The sequence below is a fragment of the Lithobates pipiens genome, unplaced genomic scaffold, assembly GCF_037356315.1.
Source record: "Lithobates pipiens isolate NorthernLeopardFrog02 unplaced genomic scaffold, aLitPip1_a1.2 Scaffold_16, whole genome shotgun sequence".
Classification (NCBI taxonomy): Eukaryota; Metazoa; Chordata; class Amphibia; order Anura; family Ranidae; genus Lithobates; species Lithobates pipiens.
The window spans coordinates 368926319-368951975 of record NW_027507748.1 but is presented as its reverse complement, the minus strand read 5'-3'; the positions used below and the strand labels follow the sequence as shown (position 1 = coordinate 368951975).

General features: G+C 42.4%; 1 protein-coding gene across 1 annotated transcript in view; it reads right to left on the bottom strand.

Annotated features, from left to right (window-relative positions):
- The window catches only part of RPS6KB1 (ribosomal protein S6 kinase B1), an 84126-nt gene that overhangs the window by 13108 nt on the left and 45361 nt on the right, over positions 1-25657 (bottom strand). Inside the window, exons 9-14 of the mRNA XM_077482116.1 lie at positions 24240-24330; positions 23806-23913; positions 21293-21355; positions 7808-7885; positions 2927-3034; positions 909-1021 (exon numbers count right to left, since the gene is read on the bottom strand). Of these exons, the coding sequence (XP_077338242.1) occupies positions 909-1021; positions 2927-3034; positions 7808-7885; positions 21293-21355; positions 23806-23913; positions 24240-24330 (561 nt within the window). The remainder of the gene's footprint in view (positions 1-908; positions 1022-2926; positions 3035-7807; positions 7886-21292; positions 21356-23805; positions 23914-24239; positions 24331-25657) is intronic.

The window sequence follows — 25657 nt, the reverse complement described above, 5'->3', positions numbered from 1 at the left end:
AAGGATGCCAGTGTGCCCAATATATGCCAGTGCCCACAAATGGTGCCAGTCATTGCCCGTTATGAATGCCTGCCAGAATAGTGATGCCCATGAGTGCACATCAGTGCCCGCCATTGAAGAAAACATACTTATGTACAAATTTTATAAACAGAAGAAACTTTTTTTTTTCCAAAATTTTCGGTCTTTTTTTGTTTGTTGCGCAAAAAATAAAAACCCCAGCAGTGATCAAATACCACTAAAAGAAAGCTCTATTTGTGGGAAAAAAAATGTTAAAACATTTGTTTGGGTACAGTGTTGCATGATTGTGCAATTGTCATTCAAAATGTGACAGCGCTGAAAGCTAAAAATTGGCTAGGGCAGGAAGGGGGTGTAAGTGCCTGGTATTGAAGTGGTTTAACTTCTTCACAACTTTATCCCTGACATGTCTGGTGTGATCCTTGACCTTCATGATGCCGCTTGTTCACTAAAGGTTTTCTAACAAACCTCTGAGGACTTTCACAGAACAGCTGCATTTATACTGAGATCAAATTACACACAGGTAGACTCGATTTACTAATTAGGTGACTTCTAAAGGCACCTGGTTCCACTAGATAATTTAGTTAGGGGTATCAGAGTAAAGGGGGCTGAATACAAATGCACGCCACACTTTTCAGATATCCATTTGTAAAAATAATTTCCTTCCACTTCACAATTATGTGCTTTGTGTTGGTCTATCACATAAAATCCCAATAAAATACTTTTACGTTTTTGGTTGCAACATGATAAAATGTGGAATGTATGACATACACTGCATGTATCAAAATGCCCAAAAAAAAAACGGTTTCTTGCATACCAATATTTAAAACTTACTTACAAAGAAAGATAACCTAAAAACTATAGAAAAATTTTCAGCGAGTTTGTAGTTTTACCTGACAGGTGTTCGAGGACTTCCAATAAATCTACGAGGAGACCGAATTTTTGGTTCAAATGAAAACTTCTCTTTCACACTTTCCAGCACAGAAGGAGCCACATATGTAAAACCCTTGAGAAGAGCAACCAAATGGTTTAAGTATTACAGCAGCACTCAATATTATAATGCAATTATGGTTAAGCTATCACTAAACATGAAAAATACAGCCACAAGTTCTACCAAGATAAATGGAAGTGTCATTGTAGCCATCCTATTCATCTGGATGGAATGTTGCCCAGCTGAGAGGAGTGTCAGGCAACAGAGAAACAGATCCACACTGCTGCTGAGGGGGGAGGGGCACCAATGATTATTTTTTTTTCTTCAATTAACATTTTATTATTTGTTGTTTCGTAAGAAGGTAAGCAGTACATGTATACATTAGAAGCAGTGAGCCTTCAAAACATTGCAAGGTCAGGAGTAAAACAGTGTGTAGCGTTGGGTCACGGGCATATGCAACAACGTTAAACTGGCCAACGGTGTACTGGGGGACAGAAGAAACCATAAGTCAGCTATCCGTGCAAACAGCCATATAGTCCAATAGGGTCTACAATTCGACCTGCGTGTCAAACTAAAAACGTAGCAGAAAGACTCTGCCATATAAACAGAGGGAGGAAAGGGAAAGGACAGAAGAAAGCAAGATAGTAAAGAGCCAGAGATCCATGTCACCTCATACCTGCACCAATGATTTTTATTGAGAAAGGGAACTTTAAAGTGGTAGTTCCGTCTAAAACTAAAATCTTTATCTACTCGCAGCCACAATCTAAGACTAGCCTATCCAGCCCTGTAAAGCAAAAAAAAAAAATTTAAAAAATATATAAATAAAATCGGTATACATACTTTTTCTGAAGCCGCTCCATTCTACAGCAGTGGAAGCTCTGCAGGAGACAACTGATAACGGCTGAAACATGCCTGGGAAGCGATGTCACCCATAGTTACTATATCCGCTGTCGGCTGCCTTTTATGCACCCACCTACACAGAGAATCCATCGCTTCACAGTGTGGGACCGGACTCAGAAAATGTATATCAACTTTTTGCTTTACAGGGCTAGATAGGTTAGTTGTAGTTTGAGAGTAGATTTAGAGATTTTAGTTTTAGGCTGAACTTCTACTTTAAGCAAATCTGATAAAATTGTAATTTTAAAAACAGACTTTTCTAATCAACATGCCATTTTAAGTAAACCAAGAAGGCCCAAAAGTACCACCAGAGTAAAAACATAAGACAGAGTTATGCATAAAGTGGAAGTCCAAGCAGAACAGTTTTGAGATATGTGGCGTGTACAGCAAAGTTATCAGTAGTGATGCATATTCTTGTCTGGACTGCTGCTTAGTGTAAAATCAGTTTCTTCATGCCAGCAAGTAGAGCTAGTGTTGTACTTCCAGCACCGCAGGTATGAGAGAAACCGCTCTCATGCAGAGAAACGATCCTGTCATTTACCCCCCCCCCCCCCCCCTTTCCTCTTCCCATGTCCATTTACAGCTAGCTTTGTATTATTGTCTAGAGAATACAAGGTGGTTTTGTGCATGGACAAGGGAAGGGGTGAGAGGAATAAAAGACAGGATCTCCCCTTGTCCATTCACAGAACACCTTGTATTCTATGAACAGAATACAAGGTTTTCTGTTAATGGCCAAGGAGGGGCCGGGGGGGGGGGGGGCTACACAACAGGCTATTATACAAGTACAGCACTAGCTGTACACCCTGGCAAGAATTAAATAGATTTACACACTACACAGCAGCAATCCAAGCGTAGAATATACAGCATTAAAAGGGTAACTGTCCTACACGGCACATATCACAAAACAGTTTTGCCTAAAGCACCCAAGCAATAGGTCTTTGGCAAGCAAGATGGCCTTCGTTTACCAACACATCTAAATAGTTTATGCCTAGTAACGCATTGGTGATTACAACACCAACATCTAAAATATAAGTATAGATGCCACTTTATTTAAACAAGCAGACTTTAAACCTGTTGTCTTACCACAAATACTTGATTGGCACTTTCACTGAGAGTGGCATCATCTGGACTGTCTACAGGAGTCTGACGTGTAAACTTTGAATCAAACTGGCTTACATCTTCTTCAGATTGCTTTGGAAAAACAAATGAAGCAATTTGTTAATATGAAAGAAAAAGCTTAAAATGAGCCACAGGATACTCACCTATGTCCACATGACCACCCTTCTAAAGCTAAAAGTGGTCATCATTCTCTCATTTACTCTTTTGGTCTTTAAACCACTTGCCAACCACCCCATAGCAGATTTACTGCTACAGGGAGGATCTCCTGTGCAGTATCACATAAATATACCTAATTCTGCACTTACAGGGGGACAAAGGTTTACCTTCAGAAGCTGAAGTTGTTAAAAAGTAAAATAAAAAAAAATTATATTTAGCAATGTATTCATGCATTCGTTTGCGTCTTAGATTTTTTTTTTTTTTGGAGTTCAAGCATATACCGAGGCAATGTTTTTTTTCCTTTTTAACTACCCTGCAAGTACAGACAAATAACTACTGAACTTCCAGAAATGCACTCAGTTCTTCCTATCATGGGCTGACAACACAGCATTTTTGTGAAATTAGTGGTGTTAGCCCTACCCTGTTAAAGCCAAACTGCTCAAACAATCCCACTTTCTTCATCTGTAAAGCATACGTGAATTGACTTTGTACCATTATATGAGGAGGAAACCTAAACAGACTGTTTGGGGTAACAGAGCACGGGAAGATCTGAATTTCTGGCACCTTTAACTACTTGACCGTCAGAAGACTTAGCCCCCTTCATGCCCAGGCAATTTTTTGCGATACAGTACTGCGTTACTTTAACTGACAATTGCGCAGACGTGCGCCTCTGTACTCAAATAAAATTTATGTTTTTTCCCCCCCCACAAATAGTTGTCTTTTGGTGGTATTTGATCACCTCTGCAGTTTTTATTATTTGCGCTATTAACAAAAAAAAAGAAAAAAAAAAAAAAGACTGACAATTGGGGAAAAAAAAAAAAAAGATGAAAAGCTTTTTTTGCTATAGAACATACCCTAACAAAAAAATAAAATAAATTGTAAAAAAAATTCAATCAATTTTTTTCATCAATTTGGGCCTATATGTATTCTGCTACATTTGTTAGAAAAAATCCCAATAAGCAGATAATGATTGGTTTGCACAAAAGTTATAGCGTCTACAAACTATAGGATATATTTTTGGAATTTTTATTAATTTTTTTACTAGTAATGATGGCAATCAGCCTTAGTGTTCTCACCTGACACTTTTTGTGGACCAGTGACACCAATACAGTGATCAATGCTAAAAAACAAAACAAAATAAAACAAAATAAAAATAAATGCACTGTCATTGTACTGACACTGGCAAGGAAGGGGTTAAAACCAGGGGCGATCAAAGGGTTAAATGTGTTCCTAAGAAGTGCTTGCTAACTCGGGGGGGGGGGGGGGGGGGGTGCTTGTACTGTGGGTAGGTAGAGATCAACTTTTCTGCGCAGAAACAGAAGATCACTGCCTTCCCTTGTCACACAACTGCGATTTGTCCCAGCAGACAATTGGCTCCCACGGCGTCCAGTCAGTGTGAGAGCAGGCTGGCGGCGGATCGCATGCACGCCCCAGACCTGGAAGTGCAGGATCACGTACAGGTACGCGATTATGTTCAGAGTAGCTGTCATCCCTCAGTAAATGTACACGGGGCGGTTGGCAAGAGGTTAAGTACAACTAATGTAAGAAATAGAATTTGACTTGATAATCAGAAATTCCCTGTATTTTAACATGTATAGAGTAGCACCCAATGAGATATGCTGCATTCAAATGTGCTGTGCTGGCAAGGGTGCAACTAGGAGGGAAAAAAAAATGTATAAGCAGAGAGGACCTATTCAACCTGCTGTTGCTCTTCCACTGTCCAGTTGGCAGGCTGGGTTGTAAAGAGGACACCTCTACATTCCTAATTGTGACAGAGAAAGGGGTGTTAGTGTCACCTATCTATGCTACAGAGCGTTAATCTCAGGACTAGCTGAAAAGAAATACACAAATACTCTGGCAGATAACACAACTCCTTTTATATGTGTGTGTATTTAGAAGCTTGCCTAATGATTAGCTGTAAATATAAAATACACGTTACATATATTTGTATCTAAATAATTCAGCTGTAAATAAAAACCGAACAAAACTTGTATATAATTTCTATTCTAACAGCACACCATAGTGCTCTCCAAAAACCCCAGCAAATTTTTATTTTGTTTTTGTTGCTATAAATTCATTTTCCTGGAGTACATTACTGGTAAGAGGTGAAACACTGAAAAACAAGAATTTTAAGGACAGCCCAGTATTACCCCTCCTACTTCCAACAGGTTAACAGAGGGGGCTCAACAGCTAACCAAGTTGCCTGAAGAACCGTACGACTCAAGCAGGCATCACCTGAGGCCTATGTCCACCTGGTAAACCTTAATAATAGCGTGAAAAGGCGACTACATGGAAGCCTTAAAGATCTAACAAAAGCCCGACGCTGAAAAGCCAAAAACGTACTGATCTAGTGGAGTGCACCTTGACAAGGGAAACTTTGCCCTGAGGTCATAAGTTTCAATAGCGAGTTGTTGAATTAATTTGGTGGTAGTGGAATGAAAATCTGACTGGCCCATATAGTAACCATCAGGAAGAACAATCAGGAAGCTGTAGCTCAGAAATAGACTCAAACAGAACTAACCAAATCCAGACAATAGGATAATAGGGTAAAACCATGTCCTGGAAAGGAAAGAGGCCTTGGACCTCAAAACAATCGCTTCTGTGAGACGAATAAGAGAAGAGTACGTTAAAGGTTAAGTCTGCCAACCCATAGAGTTGCCTTGCAGAAGTTATGGTGATGAGAAAGGCAACTTTGTGAGTAAAGCAAGAACATGCTTAATAGGCTAAAAGCGTGCTTTATGAAGAACGGCTAGAACCAGGATTAGTTCTAAGACGCTAGAGAATGTACAAAAGAAACACATGCAACATCCTGCACGAAAGACCTTCAATAACGCCATACATACATACAAAAAATTTCAACAACTGAATCACCGAGTTAGAAAAAGGCTACCAAAAGGTCTACAACAACTCTGAAGCAGTCACAGGAATTTATGACAGAGTGGTCATTGGGTGCATGTTACAACAATATCACAAATTTGCAAGAAAAAAGCCACTACCCCAAACGCACCTTGAAGATTCTGAGGCCACATGGAAAAAGGTGTTATGGTCAGATGAGACTAAAATTTAATTATTTGGTCTCAACATCAAACGGTGTCTGTTGAAAATTCAATATAGCTCACCATCCAAATAACACCAATCTTACAGTAAAGCGCTGGGGTGGCAATATCCTGGTATGGGGAGAACTTGTCAGGATATAAGGAAAAACGGATGGGGCAAAAAAACAAATTTATTGAGGAAAATCTGCCACCCTCTGCCAGAAAGTTGTCAATGAGAAGAAGCTTTATTTTTCAACACGACAATGACCCAAAGCACACTGCAAAAATGACCACACAGTGGTTGAAGGAGAAAAAGGTGAATGTGCATGGCTTAGGCAGAGCCCAGACTTAAATCCCTTTTAAAATGTGTGGAATGAAATGAAAACTGCAGTTCACAAATGGTCACCAAATTTAACTGAACTTGAGCAGTTAGGCAAAGAAAAGTGGGCAAATATGGCAAAATCTAGATGTTCAACGTTAGTAGAGAGATATCCCCAAAAAATGAAAGGCTGTAATTAAAGCAAATGATGGCTCATTTTAGGCTACAAAGCAACAAAATGTGATTTAAAAAAGGGGTTGATTCTTTTCTACATCCACAGGCTTGTATTGAGGTGGTTATTGAGGCTACAACTATAATCCGATAGGAGAAAAAAACAAACAAACACAGGAGGCGATTCTCAATCAGGTAAAAGATTTGAGTAGTCATACAGCAGAAGGGTGTCTCTTCCCCCTAAGGAGATGCATGGGCAGAGATTCTGCAATGTCAAATTTTTAAAAAGTGTCCGGATACAGACTTCAGCACCAAGTTGAGTATTGGCTGATCTAGAAGCTGCTAAAATTGGCCCCAGTGGCTCCGCAGCAACAGCAGAAACCTGTTAGTAGAAAGAAATGTAAAAAGTTTTTCTTCTCTCAGAGGAGAGAAGTAGTTTGTTCTATGACACTAGCAAAAAAAACAAGTGGGAGTTAAAGTGGGCTGTCCTTACAGCCATTGTTTGCCGGTGTCTAATCTCATAAAGGCAGCAACAGAACCCTATGTGCCTGAGTACTTCTCGTTTAATGTACGATTAAGAAAGACAGACAAACCCCAACATTTTATATGGTTCCTATGTAAACAAAAACACGACACTGATCACCGATTACAGGGAGCGGTGATCAGTGTCAGCATCACTAGGCAGAACGGGGAAATGCACCGTCTCCGTGAGACGATCGTGGGTATCTGAGGACATCAAGTCCGCGGGACCTGTGAGAACAATCGTGGCGTGCCCGCAAGCCACTTCTTGAGGGGCAAGGTACAGGTAAGTTAATATGCTTGTACGTGCCCTTCTGCCAATGTATATAGGCGTGAGTGGTTAATGAACTAGATCAGGTAGGATTGTTTTTTTGTTTTTGAAGTTGAACTATAGGACCCCTGCTAACTTAAGACAATATATTTGTAATGTTGCTTGGGTGTTTTGCACAAGCCAACTGGATTTAGAAAACTGGAAAAAGTTTTATGAGGCTGCTGGGCACCACTTTATATTTGCATTACCCCTTTACATTCTTTTATTCAAAGAAACAGTCAATTTTAACAACTGCAATATCAAGTTGAGCAGTAACCTTTATTCCCGACAGGATTCTCTACCTTTTATAAGACTATAAAAATATTCATACACACCAAAAGCGGTTTAAAGGGAGGCTCCACCTTACGGGCCAAAAGATCTTCCCAGCTGATGTGCCTAAAAAATGGGTGAGCCTGAAAAACACATAGCAAAAATTAACAGTGTATAGGAATAGCCCAAATATTCATATATATTTTATGTAACACATTTCTTGCATATTTAAAACGATAGCTGTAACACATTTTAATATTCACATATGCCATTTGCAGCCTAGAATATATGTAAATGCCCACATTCAGTGAATTCCAATCATAGAACTCACAACTTGCTACTCCTCCCCACATTAGTGCCACAATCTCAGAGAACTTGTTTTAATCTGGGATTTCCTAAATTGGCACAGCTGTTTTGTGTACGTACAGGGGCTTATTTAAGACTTCTATATTACAAAGTTAAAGCCATACCAGGCCCTAGTAATCCCCAAATGCTGATGTCAACAGTTCACAAGTTGAATTTTCAATGTCAATTTGCTGCTCATATTGCAGACAGCAAAAGATTTCTGGGAACCACAGTATATGTACTCTGGATATGATATGTACAGGCAAGCTTTCATAAAATGGAAAATCTTTTGAACCAGCTCTCCTCCAAAGCATTTTTTTTTTTTTTAAATCACATTAAACACGTTTCACACATTTCTGCACTTTTGGCTATAAAAATTACAGATTGCAAAGGACACAATACACCTGGGGGTTCAGATGTCTAGTGCCTTCCAGATGCTATGGCAGTTTCCATGAGAGGTATTTTTTTCTGCTTTTCATAAGGTGGGAATGAAAGTCAGAAATGCCCTGGGTTTCAACAGACTTGCCATTAAACCTAGCAAACGAAAAGCAATATCAAGAAGAGAAGAAAAGATTGATCGCACACTTGAATCCAAAAGATGCTGTAGAAATTTCTTTATTGTCATGAACCAGACAAAATTGCAGTGATGACCAGTTGACGCGTTTCACAGGAAAAGAACCGTGCTTGTTCACAACAATGGAAATGCCCACAATAAAAGCTATTTAAAGGTGTATATCAAATCAAACACCTGTAGTTAAAGAGCAATCAAAAAACTTCACCGACAAAAACATTTCTTAACCACTTAACGACCAGCGCACGCCGATGTACGTCCTATTTTTGAAGAGGGATATCTCAGTAACGGCAGCAGCTGCAGCCACAACCGAGATATCCATCTCTTCAGGCGCCGGTCGACTGTACGATAGCGGTGGAATCCGCGGCGGGTCCACCGCGAGACCACTATCGGCGGAGGTGATCGGGTCCTCTTCCTAGCTGGGTATAGAGACGAGTGAGGCTAAGATGGCCCTTACTCGTCTCTATACCATAGGAGGGCGGAAGCGACGTCAAAACGTCACTTGCGCCCATACCTCTTAAAAAAGGTATATATTTTTTTTAATGTCATTTTTTCAAATGACTTTTTTTATTGCATTTAAGTCCAAATATGAGATCTGAGGACTTTTTGACCCCAGATCTCCTATTTAAAAAAGGACCTGTCATGCTTTTTTCTATTACAAGGGATGTTTACATTCCTTGTAATAGGAATAAAAGTGATCCATTTTTTTTTTTTTAAAACAGCGTAAAAATAAGTAAAATCAATTAAAATAAGAAAAAAAAAGTTTTTAAAAACACCCCATCAAGACGAGCTCGCGCGCAGAAGCAAGCACATACATGAGTAGCGCCCGCATATGAAAACGGCAGTCAAACTACACATGAGGTATCGCCGCGATCGGTAGAGCGAGAGCAATAATTCTAGCCCTAGACCCCTGTAACGCAAAAAATGCAACCTGTACAATTTTTTAAATGTCGCAAATGGAGATTTTTGAGAGTAAAAGTTTGACGCCATTCCACGAGCGGGCGCAATTTTGAAGCGTGACATGTTGGGTATCAATTTATGCGGCAAAACATTATCTTTCACAATATAAAAAAAAAAATTGGGCTAATTTTACTGTCTTATTTTTTTATTCAAAAAAAGTACATTTTTTCCCAAAAAAAGTGCACTTGTAAAACCGCTGCGCAAATACGGTGCGAAAAGTATTGCAAAGTATTGCAATGACCGCCATTTTATTCTCTAGGGTGTTAGAAAAAAAACAATCTAAAATGTTTGGTAAGTTTCTAGCAAAAAAAACTGTTTTAAACATGTAAACACCGAGTCTGAAAAAAGAGGCCTGGTCCTTAAGTGGTTAAATACTAAAAACATCTGATCACAAAATAATCAAAACAAAAAATAGACCATGTGAACATGTAAACAAGAAATGTATTAAAAACAAAAAATAGAAAAAATAGCGAAAAACCTGAAAAGCAAGATCGAACAAAGTTTTGTGACAGGAGGTGTGCCCTTTTTGAAAGAGGCCACAGCTCCTTGACAGGCCTCTGTGTACCAAGCTTCTCCTGGGCCAATTTTGGGGCGATGAGGACCATTAAATACCATTCTCTCTCAATCTTGCAGAGTATTCAAGGAACAATGCTCTCATACACAAGTCTGAACATGAACAAAGGAATCACCAGGGCATCCACTTCAGGAGCCAGATCTCTGGACCTGATCACAATCCTGGCTAATTTGGGGGCCATGATGTCCACATCGGGTGTTGCCCCATTTCTGACAGAGGATCAAGAAGATCTCCAAACAGACAACCCACTCCTCCAGGTGTTAGCAGTTAGTCTTTTGAGATGCTGTTTGAGCGGGATCTTGTTCAGACACAGTGCCCTACACTAGGTATGCTGCTATGTTTTGGCCCATAAGGTGGAGCATCTCTTTACTGGCTCTCTCTTTTCATTTGTTATTTTATATTATAGACTGCGCCAATCCTTGGCATTTGTTGGCAGTGCTTTTCCGGTTGGGAACCTTTGTGGATGTCATCCCTATGTGGATATAAGCGATTTTCACTATAGGTCTGTGCTTCCAGTATTGTGGCCTCACTATCCTCTGTTCTAGTTATATTATACTGGTGAGTTTTTTGTATGTCCCTTGAGTGGGTTACCTACATATTTAGATCTATGGTCCCTATTTGTCAATTAGTTAGTTTAAATAAACGCTTTCTTTTTTTATCCATATTTTAGAACATTACCCCTGGGATTTTCAAACATACCAGCGCTTAGCCCCATTGGGCAGGCATTGGCATAAGCAGAGCGATATCTATAGTGGTTGCCTCTTTGTTTTTTGGAATCTTTCCTTTGTACGGCATTGGTCTAGCCATCCCCAATTTTATAGACTCAGTAAGTTTGGGCTTATGATATATTGTTCTATTACACCATTTTACATTTCTCTGATCCCCATGTAATTTCCTCTATGTTGCACACGCCCCCATGGTGTTCTCGACATACTATCTTTTTATGCACCGGTGTTTCGTGTCCTCAAACCAGACTCCGCTGAATATCTCTTCATGGCATATTGCTATTATGTTTGTGTTAATATTCTTCTTTGTTACTTTACTAGTCAGTCAAAACAAGCTCCAGAAGAAGCGTGAAGACACGCGAAACACGTCGAGCAGATTATAATCTTTCAACCCTCATTGATGTTCTGCAAATCTTGGATTATCTACCATTTCACATTTCAGAGTGATGTATGGTGTTTTTCCTCCAAATATAGCACCCATATTTTATTAGCGGTAACACAATTGGGGATAAGTTTGATTACTGATGATTGTTTCATGTATCGACTATGTATTTTTTTGTGTTTTTGTAAATAAAATTTATATTTTTAAGTATTGAGTTGTTGTAATTGTGCCTAGAAAGTCCATAGCCCAAAAAAATATGTTTCTCTTTCTTCAACTGTGGACGTCTGTTTGCTAATTTTTCACTCCCGATATGTGGAAAGCAGATTTGGAATGTGTTTCTCCACCCAGGAGAGAATCAGGCTTGCTTCTATCAGAACTGCCCAAACTTCTAGTATCCTTTTGCTAGTTTATGTAGGTCACAGCCAAAGCATTGTCCAAATGCCCCATGACTGGGTGACCATGTGTAAGAGTAAGGTAGTCTGAAAACTAAATTTTTCATTCAGCCTTTAGTTTGAAAAAAAAAAAAAAAAAAAAAAGGAAAGAAAAAAAAAAAAAAAGCTCATTCTTACATCCACACATTAGAGGTAGATGGTAGAATAACTCCCACAGAGCTATTGTGTTCTGCCGGTGGGAAACTTTTGTCGCTGGCAGAATACCATGATCAGCATTGCCCGAAATAGCCGTCGGCACTAATCATTCAGGAAAAACCCGGCAGGCTGGCTGTACACAAGTCAATTGATAGATTGACTTGTGTACAATCAGCTAGCCCATACCTGGATCTAAAATTCAGCCAGTGCCAGCTAAACTGAACAAATTTCAATCCATGGCTGGCTCAAGTCTCTTGTGGGGACCAGTTTGGAAATTGTAGAACCTGCCCAGCCCGTCAGGTTTGTGTCAGGTATTACCACCTTTCAGGGAGAAGGAAGACATGATTTCCCAGATTCCAATGTTGAGTTGGAAATCCACCGTGCCAGGGAGACTTCTATCTGGCTAGACAGCAGCAGTGGGCAATCCAAAGAAAGAATCTGCCTGTTTACTGTTGTAAGAATGTTGATCTGCAAGCATCTTGAGAGGAACTGAGCAAAGGGTAATGCCTTGAAGGACACTACCTCGAGACTGGAACCTTCATGCAGAAACGAGTCATGGTTTGCCTGAGAGAGTCCAGCAATTGAAACTCGTGGAAAGAATCTTTTCCTGAAAAAGTAACATTTTTGCCTGGGTCATGACCAAAATACTCAAAACATTAGCAAGGCTGGAAGGCAGACTTTCTGAAGTTGTTCACTCATCTGAAAGTTGGAAGGAATTGAATTGTCCTTTCAATGTTTGAAAACAGGACAGTGGCTGAATAATTTTTCAGCAAACGCTTGTTCAGCTACTGACATGGATGCCCCGAGATTGCACCAACGTCAGTACGTTTGTAAAGACTTTTGCTGCACAGGAGACACAGGCAGCAGGACGACATATTGAAAACATTGGTGCCCATCAGTAAAGCATAGAAATCAGTGTGCAGGAAAGATGAGACTGAAGATAGGCAACTTAGATGTACATGGATGCCAGAAATTTGCCTAATCAGAGAAAAGTGATGACAGATGCAGATTACGCAGAATTTGGGGTCTCTCCTTTATCAAATTCGGAATTTAAGGTCTAAAATGGGGTGAACACCTCCATTTGGTAAGGGAACTGTGAATAGGTTTGAGTACTCTCCATGAATAACACCCGACGTGTAAAAACAAGACTCAAATACAGGGAAACACCGTCTTACCGTACCCGCAGGGGACTACATGGTGAACATACCTCAAAGGGGTCTTCAGGGTCTGTGTACTATAGAAATAGGAAGACCACAGCAGTGAACCTGTATAGCACCCTACTGCTAGTTACATTTGCTCCACTAGGTGCCAAGGTGAGTACAGAACATCGAACATAGGATCCAGTACACAAAAACATTACAGACCAGTCCTGCAACATTCCTGGGACAGCCCTGTTGCAGCGGGGTCAGGATACTGTTACCAAAAGTAACCAATCCAGAAAATGCTAGTCAGTTCTGAAGTAATAAGCAGTTGGGTGCTGATAAATGTGCCATTCGAAGAAAATTTTTAAATAGTTTGGAAACCTCTCCACAGGAGGAGAAAAGGTACATTCCCTAAAAACACTAGCAAAACAGTGTCCCCCTGTAATAGCAATAAAGAGGAAAAAAAATAAAACAGCATAGTGAAAAATATTAAAAGTTGAGAAAATTTGGATTTTTGGTTTACCGTTAAACTCCTTTGCTTGGGGTACATCACACAAGACAGGAGTTCCTATTATTCACTACTTGGGTTATGCTGCCACCTTCAGGGGGAATGCAAACTCAGCTAAGCTTCACTTTTGTAGCAAGCCATGAGAAATTCAGACAAGCTGTACGCAGAGAAAAAGATTTTTACAGGTAAATCAAAAATACTAATTTCTTTGTACATAACACGACACAGTATTTGATATTCAAGATTTCGTGTGAGGTCCCAAAGCACTGAACATGAGAGGTAGGCAACACAGCAGCAAGGCCAAAACATGGGCAATCCAGAAATAGAATAGGGGAACGCAACTATAAAACCACCTGCAGGGACTTTCACCCAAAACCAAAAAAGTGTCCACAGAGGCATAAACCTCAATATGGCAAAGCTCGGTAAACATGTAAAGAGATGACCAGGTAACATCCTTACAAACTTCAACAGAAACTTTATGCTGAATAGCCCAGGGTAGAATGGGCCTTGACTTAGTAAAGAAGGAACATTGCTTTTCATACAAAAGGCCAGTGAAATAAGATGCGTCCACCTAGAAAAGTGGATTAAGAAGCAGCCTGACCCTTGAAACTTCCTTAGGTAGAACAGAGGATCTGTCTTATCCTGGTACAGAATGAAGAAAAGTTCCTTGCAGGAAAGGAGGCCAACTAAGACCATGTGAGCCAAGGTATTCGCAGAAGGAAACCTTGAGCGTAAGGAGTAACAAGGAAAATTCAAAGGGAGAAGTCTGCAAAACAGACAAGACCAAGATATAGTCCAAAGGAGGAAATAAAGACTAACAGGTGGCATAATCCATGCCTTGCACAAAGCCTTTAACCAAAGGATGAAATCCAATTGGTTTTTGAAACCAAAACAGACAAAGCCGATATCTGACCCTTGTTTGTACTAAGATCCAGGGACATCTGAAAACGTGAGATTGAAGAGCGAAAATGTGCCCCATAATGTACTGTTGCAGACTAAACTCACAAGCTTCACACCAGGAGGAATAAGCCTTCCATGCACAATGGTATATCTTCCTGGAGGCTGGCTTTATAGCTTACAGGAGAGCAGGAATTACAGAATCAAACATCTCTGTGCCTCAGGGCTTGGGCTGCAACAGACATGCCATCACAGCCAGTGGCTATAAAGCAGCATGGAAGATCAGACCATGCAAAAGCAAAATCTAGCCAGTCTTGAAGAGCCCATGGCTTGTCTAAAGATAGATTTAGGTCGTCGGCATAACGCATTATTCTTGGCAAAGCCAGTGTGATCAGAAACACTGGAATGCCATCCGCCTTTATCGCGTGCAACAGATTCAAGTAGAAGGAAGGCATAGAATAGGAAAAACTGATCCCAAGAATCCTCAAGGCACCAAACATCTGACAGCACCTGGATTGGGACACAAACATGTCCAGTTTGTTGTTGAATCTGGATGCCAAGGAATCTACATCTGGCATCCCCCAGCATAGACAAATCTCTGTAAACACTTCTGGATGAAGAAACCATTCTCCTGGATTCTGCTAATGGCTGAGAAAGTTTGCTTGCTAATTTTTCACGCCTAGAATGTGCACAGAGCAGAAGGCTGGAAAGTGAAGTTCTGCCCAAGATCATGCTTCGCTTCCCGCTGAGCAGGGCAACAGCTTGGCCTGCCTTGATATAGTTCACGAACGCTGCATGCTGGCATTCATCGTCAAATAGGTTTCCTGGTATCCAGCATCTGCATGGATATTCACCATTCCAGAGCTGGCCTAGTCCTGACAGTCAGAGGCATTGGCAAACCCAAAGACCTTGGAGGTCCGTCCAATATCAACAAGATATTGAGCTGCAGGGCTCTTGAGTGAAACTGGACATAGGATAATGCATCAAAGGCAGCTGCCACCTTCCCTAGCCCCTTCATGCATTGGACCAGGTCATCCAGGTACCCCACAATGTGGATACCCCCAGGTCCACAACAAACTTAGAACTGAGCCAACACCTTAGTAGACACTCTGGGAACCATGGACAGGTTGGAGGGTAATACCACAAACTGATAGCAGGGATCCTCCACTATTAATTGCAAAAATCATTGGAGAGGATAGTCCAAAGACGCTTTCAACCTTAAGAGGCTGCCATGAGTTACTCCTTGCAGAGAAGTTCTGCCGACTAACATTTGAGCCATAGGATCCTTCTCATTTGGACAAATATAGTGCTCTCCCATGAAAGCTACCATATGCAATCTTCCAAGACATCCATCAAGAAGCTGAGTGCTCTCTTTCAGGAGCTTGAAAAAAAAATAATCTTCTCTTCTGGGTCCGATTCTCAAACGGAGCACAGACTTTAAAGAGGTTGTAAACCAAAAAAAAAAAAAAAAACAAACAACACACAAGCTCATTATGAAATACTTACCTCAGAACAATGCCCTGAATCGGTACACCGCTGACAGGGACATCTTTCCCGGGAGTTACTTCTGGGTTCACAGGCTCTGGCACTGCGATTGGCTGGAGCCACAAAGACGTCACTCCAACACATGCGCAAAGGAGCCGCCGGTCAAGGGACAAGCTGCCCGTTCCTTCATTGCGCATGTGTCGATGACAACAGTGGCAGCATATATAGTAAATATCTCCTATAAAAGGTGCAAGTTTAGAAGATATTTACAGTACCTACAGGTAAGCCTTATTCTAGGCTTACCTGTAGGTACAATTAAAGAGAAAATAGGATTTTTTTTGTACTCACCGTAAAAACCTTTTCTCTGTACTTCAGCGACTGACACAGCTCCTCTCTTAGCCATTGGGATGTCCCCAAGCAGTGCCAAAACGAGGGATGGGAAAACAGCATAAAAACTCCATCCACCATGGCAGGAGGGAACTAGTATGAACTTTACCCGCAAAATGACAGTGTGTGGAAAAACCACCACAAAAAACAGGGTGCTCCTCAACAGAGAAACACCTTCAAACTGCACCAAAAACTGCGGTAACAAATGCAACAGTGCATTAACTTAAAAGAAACTGCGTTTTTTTTTTTGGTGAAAAAGGAAAACACTATACAGCCGCCTTCAAAACTTTGCGGCCAAAACAGGCATCAGCTGATGCACCGACATCTACCTTGTAGAATTTTGTAAAGCTGTGAACAGACGACCAGGTCGCCGCTTTACACACTTGAGCGACAGACGCTTGATGTCGGAAGGAATAAGATGTTCCAAGTGCCCCTGCGGAGTGGGCCGTGACCAGAAAGGGGGCCACCTGCCCCTTCAAGGTGTAGGCCTGTACTACAATCTGTCTGATCCACCTGGAAATGGTGGCTGACGAGACCGCCATGCCTTTCTTCGGACCAGCCGCCGAAACAAAACAAGTAGTCTGACTTCCGGAAGGGAGCCGTGGCAGACAAATACACTCTTAGAGCCCGAACCACGTCCAGGGAATGGAGGGCCACCTCCTTAGGATGTGTCTGCTTATGACACAGAGATGACAACACAATGTCTTCATTGATGTGAAATACCGAAACCACCTTGGGCAGAAAAAAAGGTTGCGGACACAACACCGCCTTATCCTTGTGGATAACCAGGTAGGGCGACTTGCAGGACCAAGGCTGCCAGTTCCGAAACCCTCCTGGCCGATGTAATGGTCACTACAAAGACCACTTTCTGGGAACGAGTCAACAGAGGGATCTCTCTTATATTTTCAAATAGCGGTTTTTGCAGCGCTGATAACATCAGATTCAGATCCCATGGGGGTAACGGTGGACACACAGAAGGAAGTACTCACTAGAGAGTGAGATGCCAGGGGTCGCTGGGAAAAAAAAAAAGCCAGCCAAGGCTGATATTTGACGGTGCTCAAAGCCAACTTCTGGTCTACTCCTTGCTGAAGAAACAGCAGGACCCTGGATATAGAAAAGGAGCGTGGATGCCATCCTTTCTCCTCACACATGGAGATATAGCATCGTACCTGGAAGGCCTACATCTTCCGGGAAGAAGATTTCCGTGCTCTCAGCATAGTTGGGATCACCAAGTCCTAAAGACCCCGGTTTCTCAACACCTGGCTCTCAATAGCCATGCCTTTAAAACCAGCGATGGTAAAGCAGAATCGGACCTTGAGACAGAAGGTCTTCTAGTAACGGCAGTCGCCAGGGAGCATCTGCCAACAGGCGCACTAGGTCTGCATACCAAGGACGCTGAGGCCAATCTGGGGCAATCAGTATTACTGGGATTCCCTCGGCCTCCACTCTGCGAAGCAGACATGGTAACAGTTTCAGTGGAGGAAAGGCATAGATCAGCTGGTACTGACACCACGGAGCCACCAGCGCATCCGATGCATCTGCCCAAGGATCTCTTGTCCTGGACACAAATCTCGGCACCTTCCGATTGAGATGGGAGGCCAGAAGATCCATGTCTGGTGTGCCCCACCGCAGGCACAGTAGCCTGAACACCTCCGGATGCAACGCCCATTCTCCTGAGTCCAGCATCTGGCGACTTCGATAGTCCACCTGCCTGTTCTCCACTCCCGGGATGTAAATGGCCGACAGGGCCAGTACATGTTGCTCTGCCCACCGAAGTATGTGAGCACCTCGCTTCTTGTTCCTCCTTGGTGATTGACGTATGCCACAGCCGCGGCATTGTCTCACTGAATCCTGATCGGACGCCCTCGCAGTCTTATCGACCATGTAGAGAGACATAGCCTGATCGCTCTCAGTTCAAGCAGATTGTTCGGCAACTTGGCTTCCTCCACTGACCAGAGGCCCTGGGTCGACTGAACTCCCATGAACCAGACAGGCTGGAGTCCGTTGTGATCACTGTCCATTTCAGAGGTAGGAATGACCTCCCGGAAGTGCTGGGGACCTCAGCCACCAGATCAGGGAATCCCTGACTAATTGGCTCACCTGAATCTGCCGATCCAGGGACCATGGAGATTTGTCCCAATTTGTCAAAATCTCCTTCTGCAGGACTCTGGAGTGGAACTCAGCATACAGTACTGCCTCGAAGGAGGCCACCATGAGTCCCAGGACTCGCATGTAGAAGTGTAGTGACGACCACTTGCGGTTCATCAGCAGTTTCACTGCGGCTCTGAGAGTCTGCAGCTTGTCTGAAGGGAGAAACACTCTCGCTTCCGTGGAGTCCAGCAGTAAGCCTAGGTACTCCAAACGCTGAGTCGGGATGATCACCGACTTCTTTAGGTTCAACAGCCACCCAAGTTCTTGCAGGGTCTGCATGGTGATCGCCACATCCTCCTAACTCTGAGGCGGAAGATGCTCTCAGGAGGAGATCGTCTAGGTATCCCACAATTGCGATCCTGCGCTCCCGTAGCAAAGCCAAAACAGGAGCCAATACCTTGGTAAAGACTCAGGGGGCTGATGCCAAACCAAAAGGGAGAGCCACAAACTGGTAGTGGACTTCCCCGACTGCAAATTGCAGAAACTTCTGATGCCGAAGGCATATGGGTATGTGCAGGTACGCATCCTGGATGTCTAAGGACGCCAGGGAGTCCCCTTGATGGAGTGCAGAGACTACTGAGTGAACTGATTCCATTCTGAACCTCTGTACTTTCACAAAGTAATTGAGGGCTTTTAGATCCAAGATTGGACATACCCCTTCCTTCTTGGGGACTACAAACAGCTTTGAGTAGAACCCCTGGAAACGTTCCGTACTCGGTACTATCACCCCACGACTTAGCAGGTCCCTTACCATCCCCAAAAGGGCCTCACGGCGACCCGGGAGTAGGGGTATGCTGGAAGGGAAGAATCTGTTTTGCAGCCTGAGGAAATCAGATCGCAGACCCATTGGTCAGACATCCCAGAGGTCCAGTGGGCTGCAAACTCCCGAAGGCGACCTTCATGCGGTAGCACTTTTGCTCGCAGGCTTGAGGTTCCAGGGATGCTGTGGTCCTTCAGTGGTCGTCCAGTCGGGCTGGACGACCACCTTTGCGCGCACGCACCACCTCCATTTTGGCAAAGAACGAATTGAGGACCGCCGACAAAGAGTCCAGAGGCACTGCACTGTCTGCAGGCAAACCGGTTGCAATTGCCTGGACTTCGGGGGAAGAAACAACAGTTTCTGAAGCCATGCTGACCCTACCCTGTCTGCCACCTGATGGGGACTTAGGGCAGTGATGGTCCCACCCTAACTGCTGCTGGCTGAGGGGCTCTTTCCTGCAGGACTCACCACCCTGACTGGTTCTGCGCTGTCCAGCTAGTAGTGCCTTTGTCCCTTGTCAGCTCCCAGGTGCAGAGGAGATCACACTGTCATCCAGAGCAGCTGCTTATGGCACTGAAACCGATCTACAACGTGTTCAGGCTCCAAGAAGATGGCCGCCGAGCGTCCAGTATAAAGGACATAAACACAGGGAAAATGGTCGCCAGGCTACAGGAAAGCATGCTGTTCCTTGAGACTGACCAAAAAACGTGCTCAGGCTTCAAGAAAATGGCCGCTGAGCTTCCAGTATAAAGGACAAAAGCACAGGGAAAATGGCCGCCAAGCTACAGGAGATCATGCTGCTTCCTTGCCCTCACCTAAGATGGTCACTGAACACCATGAGGGACAGTGGCAGAAAATGGCGATGAACAGCGCTGCAGCAATCACAGACACAGCCTCCCAGAGACCCCCAGGGAGAGAACAACACACAACAAAGCACAGCCAGCCAGCGCAGCCCCCCCGGAGAGCCCCTGCACAGTACACACACACTGCTCAACAGCCACATGCAGCATTCCCCACAGGGAGGAAAGATAGGGACAGAAAGAGGAGAGGGGAGGTGAGGGACCCCCGAATCGACCTCCCAGGGAATGCCCAGCTGCTCAGCCCCACCGAGGCAGGGAGAGCTGTACTTACCAGTCCTGCAGAGCTGGGAGACATTCCATCACAGACCCACTCTCCGATCAGTACGGGTGGCTGCTGGCCATGGCACACTGACGCAGACATCAGTAGCCCGGTCGTATGTGTGCCTCGGAGCATTAAAGCTCACGACCACCTCTGGAGCTGAGGTACGTCGTGGCCGACCCAGCGCGTAGCTCTGGTCTGCACACTTGCTGGCCAGGCTGGGGAGACTACAAGGATAAGGGTAGCCAGCCTGTCACCCAGCCGGCTGTTGATAGCAGATCACAGGATCTTTAGTCTTGCGCAAAAAGCAAAGCTACTGCAGAAAAACAAACGAAAAACAAAACACAGACCGATGGGCCCGCAGGGTTCCTAGGTCCTTCTTCACTAGGCAAAATAAAACCAAGGCTGCATGGCAGGCTGGGGGGTTGTTACCTAAGGGACCGCCCCTTGGGCGGAATTAACAGTTCTGTGTTTTTCATAACATGTTATGCCTAGTCTTCTCCTAAAAAAAACAAAAAACTGCTGTAGATGCTTATAAAGTGTTAGCTGAAGTTTTCCTTCGATTTTTTAGCGCATTTAAATCTGCTAGTACATCTAATAGTCTCTCTCCCCACCCCAGACTGACAATGCTGCTGTCCAAAGGTGCCCTGTGGTCATTCATCCAGAAAGAGGGCACTAATACAGGTGTGTGTGTTACCGTCAGATCAACATATGAAATCAGAGGGAATAAAGCCTAAAAAAGAAAACAAATGTGGCAGCCACCATTGTGATGACTGGCAGGCTGCAATATAATACATTTTTGGCTTTGGGTTTAATACAGCTTTAAGCAAATAACAGATTTTAAGATTGGTGGTCTCATAAAAATAAACTCCAGTGGTAAGCCTGATTCACCTATGTACAGAGTTGGACAACTATTACATTTAGAAACTAGAGAGTAAGGGACAGTGTTAAACATACCTGTACATCCCCAGCATCTGCAGCTCCTGCTCCAAGACGAGAAGCAGCGTTTCTTTTTAGCAGCTAAGGAAAGAATAAAAATGAACACACATCTATGTCACACAGACTTATCAATTACTAGTTTAAATAGACTTAATCAAAAGTAATAGCGGGAAAAAAAGAGTGCTTTATTTTATAGTAATCAAAACTCACCCCCAAATTAGAAAAAGGCTGGCTGCTATGGGTTATCACTGCCTAACAGTCTTAGTGAATAAGTCTGTAGACCAACTGAATAACTACATAACTTTTCCTATTCAATACATTATTGATTTGGCATTAAAGAACACTTACATCTTGAGACACAGTTGCTCTGCTTGAACAAAAATGCAAACAAGCTTATCAACAGAATAAAAAGAAAGGAAAAACTAACACATTTTTTCTCTCCCACATAAAAGGTTTGCTTTTATGGTCATCTCCGCTCAAGTCCCCTAAGAGTTTTTGTGGTGCAGGATATTTGGCTGAGGTGACTGTTGTACTCAAACGTTTGCATACCCTGGCAGAAATCATGAAATGGTGGACTCGATATTGAAGAAATTACTGATCAAGCCCAATCTCATTTAAAGTAGAACTATAGGCAAAACTTTGTTTGATTTTGGATAGATTAAGGGAGGGTTATAACCCCTGCTGGCTTATTTTTTGCCATCCGTGCCCCATTGGAGAGATTTCCCTTCACTTTCTGCCCCATTGCAAAAAACTGAAAATTAGGAAATCCCTGCAAATTAAAAAATCATTGGAGACTCCCAGGCCACCAGAACTAGTGTCCCCATTCGGGGATTTACCCTCTATTACATTTCTGGTGACAACCCAAAATTTGGGATTTTCTTTTAGCATCACTTTCAAAGCGAATCATAAAACAGGACAAAGAGGGTGAATATCCCTAACAGGGGCACAGACAGCAATAAAAACTGACAGGTGTCACTCTATCCAAACTTGAGAAAAAGTCTTGCCTTTAGTTATACTTTAAGGATAGTGATCATATGAAGCCATTTATTATCACATAGTAGTTTGGCTCCTTTTTAAATCATAGTGATAACAAAAATCACCCAATTGGCCCCGATTAAAGGTTTACATACCCTGGAATGTTTGGCCTTGGTACAGACACACAAGGAGACACAGATTAAAATGGCAATATTAATTTCCCACATCTGTGGCTTTTTAAAATTGCAATTAGTGTGTGTACAGTCAGTGGGTTTGTTAGCACTCATGTTGATGCACTGAGCAGGCTAGATACTGAGCTAGGGGGAGCAGAAAAACTGTCAAAAGACCTGCGTAACAAAATAATGGAACTTTATAAAGATGAAAAAGGATAAAAAATGATCCAAAGCATTGAACATGCCAGTCAGTACTGTTCAATTACGTATTGAAAAGTGAAAAATTTGGGGATCTCGATACTAAGCAAAGGTCAGACCAAAAATAAAAAAATTAAAAAAATAAAATAAAAAGATTGCAGCCACAACTGAAAGAAGAATTGCTCAGGATACAAAGAAAAACCCACAGGTAACCTCAGGAGAAATACAGGCTGCTCTGGAAAAAGACGGTGTGGTTGTTTCAAGAAGCACAATATGACAAAGCTTAAACAAAAATGAGCTGCATGGTCAGGTTGCCAGAAATAAGCCTTTACTGCACCAATGCCACAAAAAGGCCAGTTACAATATGCCTGACAACACCTTAACTGCTGCCGACACACTAAATGAGTGACGAGACCAAAATAGAGGGTCTCCAAACGGCACAGGGAATCTTGTAAAAATTGATGGATAGATAAATGCAGCATGTTATCAGAAGTACTGGCAGATAATTTGCATTCTTCCCAAAAGCGGCGCATGGGACGCTTTTGACACCCTGCAAGAATTTAGGGCCTCAGACGGCCATTACAAAAGACTGCAGGCCGTCAATGATTTTAAAAGGAGCAATACACAATATTAGGAGCTAAGCGGATGCAGACTTTTGAACAAGGGTAATTTCATTTGTTTACTTGTTGCCACGTTTTGTTTTAGGATTGTGCCATTCTGTTATGACCGACAGTGAAGTACAAATCCTATAATAAAATAAATTTTTTGTCTGCTCACTCGTGTTTTCTTTAAAAATGGTACATACTATATACTGGATTACCAATTCTCCAAGGCGATGCAAACTTTTGAGCACAACTGTATCTGTAGTGATTATCAACATCTGCAACTATGGAATGGAGCAGTGGTTACACTTTTTTGGTCACAAAAGAGGAGGAAAAAAAAGAAATAGAAGTAGGAAAACAGGGAAGGTGGACTTGACACATTTTGATATAGAAAGATGAGGAAGGACCAGGAGGGGGTAGAACGGATCTTGTGTATAATCTAGTATAGTTACCAGGTTCACAATTTATATATCATTAGTGAGGAAAAGTTAAGGTTCTACAGTAGCTACACAGATTGGGTGCCTCTCTGCTTATACTGAGGAGGGAAGGAGCGTAGAGGTTTTCAACACCTTTGGCTACATACCTTTTTAAGTAAATCCCTGGCTTCTTGTGTGAGGTAGGGGGGTAAGTTTAGCTTACACTTTAGGATTTTGTCAATGGTCTTTTTTCTGTTTTCACCAGTAAAAGGTGGCTGCAAAAAGACAAGGAGGCATTTGTTTACAAAAAAAAAAAAAAAAAAAAAAACGATTCTTACATTTTGTGATGCAAAATTAAAAAAATGTAAATATACATCCACATTCATTTTTTTTTATAACTATTAAAGATTCCTTGGGAATTATTTCAAAACACAGAAGATTAGAACAAAAAAAAAAATTTTTACAAAAAATTTTACAAAAAAAAAAAAAAAAAAAAAGCTCAGATAATGAAAATGTTTGAACTATCTGACATTAAAATGTTAAACTAGAAGAATGTGGTAAAAAGCACAGAAATCCATTATGAAGACGACAAGAAACTTACTGCTCCAGTTAGCATGTCATACATCAGGGCTCCCAAACTCCACCAATCAACTGCACGATTATGACCACTTCTCATTAAAATTTCTGGAGCCCTAAAAACAAAAAGCAGGATAGAAAAACAAATTTAGATTGCAAATGTGGAGTTTATTTAGAATGGTTTTCAAAGAAGAGTACAATTGAATTAAAAATGTAAAAATCTTGAAATAAATAAAATAAAAATAGACCCCTATGTGTAAGGCCCCTTTCAGATGGAGGGGGAGTCCATCCAAACAGATCAGCCTGCTCAGCAGGGGACATCTCTCCGCAGAGCAGGCGGACGACAGGTCAGTGTCCGTTCCACTATGCAGGCACAGACACAGGCCGTTGTTCTTTATGGGGCGCTTGTATGGAAAAGAGCTGTTTCCATCCAACTGTCACCTGATTCGATCCCCGGACGGATTGGGAACAGATCCCAATCTATTTTTAGGGGATCGGAAGCTAGCGGGTGATATAGTGGGGACAGAGTGGCATAGAGAACAACAGTACGATCAGGTCCACCTGAAAAACGGACAGGCGTACCCGATCGGTCTTCTGGTGTGAAAGAGGCCTAAACCAAAAAAAGTATTTAACCTTGCTCCCAGAAGTATCTAATGTTGCAACATTGTAATTTACGTGACAGTGCACAAACATATATTAATGACATTGCCTGCAAAGCAAGACTAGTATGCAAAAAAAGTGAGACAATATATAAACATATTGAGAACCTAAATGTCCATTAAACTGTGTCAAGAGACACTTAAATGAGCCCAAAGTGAAAAAAAAAAAAAAGATTTTTTACGACAGCTTACCTGTAAAATCATTTTCTTGGAGTACATCATGGGACACAGTGCCCAAGTAATAACTTAATGGGTTATGGGCCACCATCAGGTGGCAGACACTGGTATACACAATACAGGAAGTTCACTCCCTATAACACACCTCCTCCTCCTAGGAATACCTCAGTTTTTGTAGCAAAGCAATATACCTAAACCCCAGAAAGAGGGGCGTGACCTCTGTGTCCCATGATGTACTCCAAGAAAAGGATTTTACAGGCAAGCCGTTATAAAAATCCTATTTTCTTTATCGTACATCATGGGACACAGGGCCTGAGAAATAACTTAAAGGGATGTCCCATAGCAATGCTATTTGAGGGGAGGGAGACAAAACCCGTAGGGCACCCCCAGACCCGAGGGCTTATATTTCTGCCTGCCGCACACTGCGCCCGAAGGAGATATCCTCATACCTCCTTACAGCCACCTGATAAAATTTGTGAATATATGTGCAGAAGACCAAGTTGTGGCCTTACAGATCTGAGCCATGGAGGCCTGGTGACGCACTGCCTGGAAAGCAATAACCGACCTGGTAGAGTGCACCTCAACTTGAAAAGGGGGAATCTTACCA